Source organism: Asparagus officinalis, chromosome 10 (assembly GCF_001876935.1).
Source record: "Asparagus officinalis chromosome 10, Aspof.V1, whole genome shotgun sequence".
NCBI classification, from domain to species: domain Eukaryota; kingdom Viridiplantae; phylum Streptophyta; class Magnoliopsida; order Asparagales; family Asparagaceae; genus Asparagus; species Asparagus officinalis.
In genome coordinates, this window is record NC_033803.1 from 48,141,237 (window position 1) to 48,147,769 (window position 6,533).

General features: G+C 40.4%; 2 protein-coding genes across 2 annotated transcripts; both read right to left on the reverse strand.

Moving 5' to 3' along the window:
• LOC109826710 (pentatricopeptide repeat-containing protein At4g14050, mitochondrial-like) lies at positions 1,368-5,963 on the reverse strand. Its single transcript, XM_020393729.1, is given in 3 exon segments — positions 1,368-1,581; positions 2,290-5,366; positions 5,369-5,963. Coding segments are annotated over 2 exon segments (1,659 nt in total). The 3' UTR covers positions 1,368-1,581; positions 2,290-4,302.
• Positions 2,809-3,147, reverse strand: LOC109826709 (pentatricopeptide repeat-containing protein DWY1, chloroplastic-like). Its single transcript, XM_020393728.1, has one exon. It carries the CDS (start codon positions 3,145-3,147, stop codon positions 2,809-2,811), a length of 339 nt encoding a protein of 112 aa, XP_020249317.1.

Sequence of the window (6,533 nt, forward strand, 5' to 3'; positions counted from 1 at the left end):
CTTGGATATGCGGGATTAATTAATTAATTAATTACTTTTTTTTTGGTCTCATGACATGGTTTTGTATGATATCTTAATGAATTATAGAAAATCAAGGAGGCTTGTTTTCATGGTTGACCACCTTTTTGATGAACCTGAACTTCTATTAGAAAATGAAAGGCACCAAGAACCAACTTATAGGAACATTATCAAGCACGTAAATCTAGTGGTTGGGGCTTGGGCTTGGGGTATTGGCTCGAAAGGCCAGGATTGATTCGTATTTATGGTATGTATGTCCCCAATTTCTAATTATTAAGAATTTTAATAAAAAATGACTTAAGAACCCAAAATATAGGACCAATGGAGGGGACAGGTGAGGTGTCTCCTCCCTATTGCATAATGAGGCATGAATTGGCATGGCCAACTCATTATGCAATAGGGAGGGGACACCTCACTTGTCCCCTCTATTGGTCTCATATTTTGGGTCCCCGTAGCAGCACTCAATTGTAATACTTCTGCAATTCACTTGACTTGGACTGTTAAAGGGGGTCCAAGACCTCGGGGTTTACTTCGCTAGTACAAAACCAAGGTTCCTCGCGCCAAGAAAAACACATAGACCTCTCATAATATCGTTGTTTTGAACTTACTGCCCAATAGTTTCACTTTGGCAAATAGGCCCTCCGTGTTGTTAAGTATAGAGCTTTTGTAAGAAAATGAATAATTTTCTTCATTGCATTAAGGTGTTTACATACAAAAGAAAATATAGTTTTTCTAATATCCTAAGAAATGTGGGACTCATGAAAGAAGGGTTAATTGTGACAGACCCCGTATAGTATTACCCAATAGCAAAGAGACCCCATGTAGTTCTATTTGTTGCGAATAGACACTTTATAGTTCTACTTGTTGCGAATAGACCCCATGAGTGAAATTTTTTCACTCTTAAAATCGTTAAAAACATACATGAGGCGGATAGACCCTCTATAGTTCTATTGGTGAGGATAGACACCCCATTGTTTTTTTTCCTTATGTTTTTACCTTTAAAGGGGTTGAAATAGTTCACTAAGGGGTGTATTCACACTTGGGCCAATACTATAAGGGGTCTATTCGTGACAAGTAGAACTACAGTGGGTCTATTGATAACAAATAGAACTACAAGGGATCTATTTGCAATTAGGTGATACTACAAGGGGTCTATTCACAATTAACCTGTAAAAGAATAGAGTGCAGGATTACATACGTACAATGTTTAGCATGGGTGAAATTATTTGGACTCTCTAGGTTAAATTATTTTGACTTTTCTTGCCACGAGTGAAATATTGGCAAATATTGCTTGTGGGTGAAATTAGTAAGTATATTTGAGGGTAAAAGAGTCAAGAAAAACATCCAGTGATTTATATGCTGAATAAAACTACAGCAGCAATAAGTTTAAAACAGTGAGCAGACTTTTAATATATTCGAAATCAAAATCAATATTTGTGTCCCCTTCCTACAAGATTTATTTCCAGGAAAGCAAAGGTTTCATTAGAAGATGGGTCTTCTATCCAAAAGATCTACCTCCTCTTCAAGTCGGGAAATTGTATTGACATTTCTTCTAAGAAAAGCCTGTAGATAATAAAAAATTGAATAAAAAAAGATTAAAAGTATGAAATTTTTGTAGAAGAATTAGTAGAATTGCAGTGAAAAGTATCTCGTAGTAAGCATAAAACTTTAACAATACTTATGCAACAGACAACAAATGGTAACATGATCAAGGAACAGACTGATACCGCGTGCCTTTATTTCTAAATTGATTTTTTACTAAAAAATATTGAGCTTTTACCAAGAAATGAATATCTAATATGGAAAATGACTCCCATTGGACATCTACAAGTTCATAATCACCCAACAAACATCTCCAAATAATACATCAAGTTGAATGCATTAAGTCTCTGTAAATAATGATATCAGACAAGCAACTGCCATATAAATCATGGACTAGTACAAACAGGAATCAGCTCTCTTAGCACAATAACTCTTGATATCTAGGCTTATGTTTTAAACAAAGTCAACTATCTGACATTGGTCAGAATTTCTTCTGTCTAGCTGACACCAACAAATAACTCTTATTACAGAACTGTCGAAGACTTGTTATCATAGCTACTGAATGGATTATTTCCACAGTGTGATTTAATGTTAATCTCATAGATTATTCAGCAGTGTAGATTGTCTTAAGATATGTTTTAACATGTTTTTCAAAAACGAGAGTACACCAAGATCAAAATTTGCATTGCTAAGAACATCAATTCAGTGAGACAATGCCTTGAATTATACCTCGAAGTTTGACTCCCACTGCGATGCTTGCGTGATTTGCGATGAAATTAAGCATATGCTCCAATAAGGCAGAAGCACGCGCACAACTGAGCATTAACCTTCCGTTTCTAACTTCTGAATCCTGACCAATGGAAGAGTAAACATAAGTAAATTGGAGAGAACTTTAGGCATGTCTGACGACATCCTTGCTCTCTGTTATCCAAATGCTTAAATACAGGACTTTGTGAAGTATCCATGATGCTTGAAGTTCTTGACAAAAGTATTTAAGTAACGTACAAAGCAAAGAGTCTTCCAGATTCAACCTCGGAAAATAATGTAGGCTGCAAACTTTTCTTGGATTTGGATTCTTCTATGGACACCTATAAGGATTCATATGCACAAAAATATAGGTTCTTGTGCCATAATAAGCATGCTTGATGCACTTGTCCTCCATTAGATTACATCCCTTCTCCAAAACAAGGCATAAAGAGCATCAACCTCAAACCCTTAAAAGTTTTACTACCCTCGTCATGTTCTACGTTACCACAAATCGCCACAAGAGCAATTTCCACCCTTAAAATGGTGGAATCTATTGGCATCTCTAACAACAAACACTCTCCCGACTTCTTCACTAATCATCTTCAGCACCATATGACAATCCCCACAAACTCGAAGATTCTTCAGCACTCTAATTATCGAGCCCGGAACTAACTTTACAAGCCCAAATGCAACAGCCAACTTCTCGCTATGCAAACAAAGGTGCTGCATCTTTTCTTGCTCATCTAAATCATGCATCACTGAGCTCTTATCTGGAACGTGGCCTCTCTTCCTCATCTCTGCCCTCAACTTTTCGAGCAATCCTAAAATCTCATTGGTCATTTGATGTGGCACTTCACCACCCCCAAGTATCAAACTTTTCTTTCCTATCTCAATCCAACTGTATCCACCGTAGCCTCTCTCTCTTAATCTCCATCTCAACCGTTAACTTCCTTACATTCACAACGGAATCCCACATTTGCAAAACAGCATAAACATTAGACAGCAGTATATATATGTAGAAGGGTCATTTGACCTTAGGCCCAACAAATGATCGGAGAACTTCAGGCTCATACCTTTATTCCCATGCTTCTTACATGCACTTAACAAAGCTCCCCAACTAGCCTCATCAGGATCACAAGGCATCTTCTTAATAACTCTGCTGTTGATCAGAATTGTTTTTGTCTAGGCAACTCCAACAAATAACTATTATTACAGAACTGACGAAGAACTATTTCCATAACTACTGAAGGGCCTTTTTTTGCTATGTGATTCAATGTTAAGCCCATAGATTGTTCAGCAGTAGAGACTGCCTTCAGTTTCTGTCAAGTATGTTTGTCAGAAAAGAGAGTACAGCTAGATGAAAAATTGCATTGCATAAGAATGTCAATTCAGTGAGGCAATGGCTCAAGTTATGCCTTGAAGTTTGACTCCCAACACTATGCTAGCGTGATTTATGACGAGAGAAAGCATATGCTTCAATTAGACCGAATCACCCGTACCAATGAGCATTTGCCTTCCATGACCAACTCCTGAGTACAGACCAAAACAAGAGCGACTCAGTCCAGAAGATGGTGTGACCTATAGGTATTTCTAGCAAACTTCTCCTCTGCTATACAAGTGCTTGTCTGCAGCGCACTATGAAGTACTTAGGATGCTTGAAGTTTTTGAAAAAGTATAACAGTAACATGTAAGGCAAAACTCTGGATGATTCAAGCTCGAAGATTAATGTAGGTTGCAAATGTCATTTTGGACTCCCACATGGACACATATAAGAGTCCATCTGCGCAAAAAAGTATAGGCTCTTGTCTAATAAAGAAGACCCAAGTTCAAATATATGTCTGATGCAGTTGTGGTCCACTGGTCCGTTAGCTTTATCCCTTATTATCCAAACAAAGCATAATTCAGCATCAAACTCAGACCCTGTGAAGGTTTACCAAGGTTAGTAGCACTTAGACCAATGAGTACTTTTTTCAGGTACTCTCACCGTGTTCTGCATTACCAAAAATCGCCACAAGAGCAGTTCCCGCCCTTAAAATGGTGGAACCTATTGGCATCTCTAACAACAAACTCTCTTCCGACTATTTCACTGATCATCTTCAGGGCCGTATGACAGTCCCCACAAACTCGAAGATTCTTCACCACCCGAATTATTGAGCCTGGAACCGACTTTATTAGCCCAAAGGCAACAGCCAGCCTCTCGCTATGTAACCAAAGTTGTTGTACTTTCTCTTGCTCATCTAAGTCGTGCATCACAGAGTTTGTATCTGGAACATAGCCTCTCTTCCTCATCTCCGCTCTCAACTTCTCAAGCAATTCAAGAATCACATTACTCATCTGATGTGGCACTTCCCCTGCACGAAACATCAAACTTTCCTTCCCAATCTCAATCCAACTGTATCCAGCCTCCTTCTTAATCTCCATATCAACCATCAATTTCCTAACCTTTGCAACAGAATCCCACTTCTGCAGAACAGCATAAACATTAGACAGCAGTATATATGTAGAAGGGTCTTTTGGCCTTAGGCCCAACAAATGATCGGCGAACCTCAGGCTCATATCCTTATTCCCGTGCTTCTTACATGCACTTAACAAAGCTCCCCAAGTAGCCTCATCAGGCTCACAAGGCATTGACTTAATAACATCTTCTGCCTCTTCTAGAAGCCCCGATCTGCTAAAAAGATCCAACAAACATGTATAGTGTTGCAGTGTAGGCCGAATCTTATACTCCCTAACCATCAAATCAAAAAGCTCACGCCCCTTTTCAACTAACCCCGAATGACTACAAGCGTAGAGTAAACCCACAAAAGTCACCTCATTTGGCTTTACTCTTGCACTAACCATCCTATCGAACAATTTCAACACCTCCTCTGCCCTCCCGTGCTGCGCCTCCCCAACAATCATCGTCGTCCAAGAAACAACATCTCTAACCAGAACCCCCTCAAACCACCTCCTTGCCGATAAAATATCACAGCACTTTGCGTACATATCCACAATAGAATTCCCAACAATCCCGCTCGCCTCATACCCAAGCACAACCACGATGCAATGCACCTGCCTNACAACTCCAACGCCTCGTTCTTCAATCCGCTAGTCGCATACCCGTTAACCATCGCGGTACAAGAAACGACGTTTCGCTCGCGAATCGTGTCGAACACGTTACGGGCGTCCCTAAGGGCGCCGAGTTTGGAGTACATTGAGACGAAGGAGGACTTGGCAACATCGTCGGGGTTGTAAGAGGAGAGAAGAAATTGGGCATGGGCTTGGTCTGGGGCCGAGGGGGAGGGAGGGGAGGAGGGAGCGAGGCGGCGAGGAGGGAGAAGAGGAAGTGGTCGAGGGGGAGAGGCGGAGGAAGCGGCGGAAGAGGGAGAGGGAGAGGAGGGTGGGAGGGGAGGAGAGCGGAGAGGAGGCGAGAGAAAAGGAAGGGGAGGAGAGGAGGGAAGACGGAGTTCGAGAGAAGGCGGCGGGAGTTTGAGGGGGAGTAGGAGGAGAGGAGATGGGAGAGGGTGGAGGGGTTGAGTGAAGGAGGTTGGATTTGAGGAGGTGGGCGTGGAGTTGGGAGCGAGGGAGGGTAAGAGCGGAGGAGGGAGAGGACGTGGTGATGAGGTTGCGCTCCATGGTGGACCGGCGATGATTATTACGTTCAAATGAATTTCCATTTTGCTTCGATATAAAAGGCTTATTTGACTTCGGCACGCCGACTCTTCAGAAAAAAATTTGTACTTGGATCAGTAGTAAAATAAAGTTTCACCCTCCTCTTCACTCTCAAATAAAGCGGTTAACATTAACTACGAGGCGCTAGCTGAATCGTTAAGCTGCTATCAGCAGTATTCTAAAGTTTCAGGTTGGATTCCTTTGAGGAGCATCTATAGGTTTTGGTACCAATGCTTCAAACGATGGTGGGGAATTTCCCTCATCAAACAATAACAATAATCATAACTTAGGATACAAATATGGTTTCTAACCATCCGGATATGGTTACAAACACGAACGAATATGTGATGAAATATCTAGACTCGTATCCAAAACATCAGAATATATGTTTTGGCATATAATTGTAATTGTTTTGGCATACAATTACAATTTTTTTAGTCCTTAAATTTAATAAATTTCTTCAGGCTAATTATACTAATCTAGAGGTTTAATCTTAGCTTTTTAGATGTACTAAACATGTTAATGACCTCTCTTGTATGATATGATTGTATATTTTTTATAATATTATTTGGCTT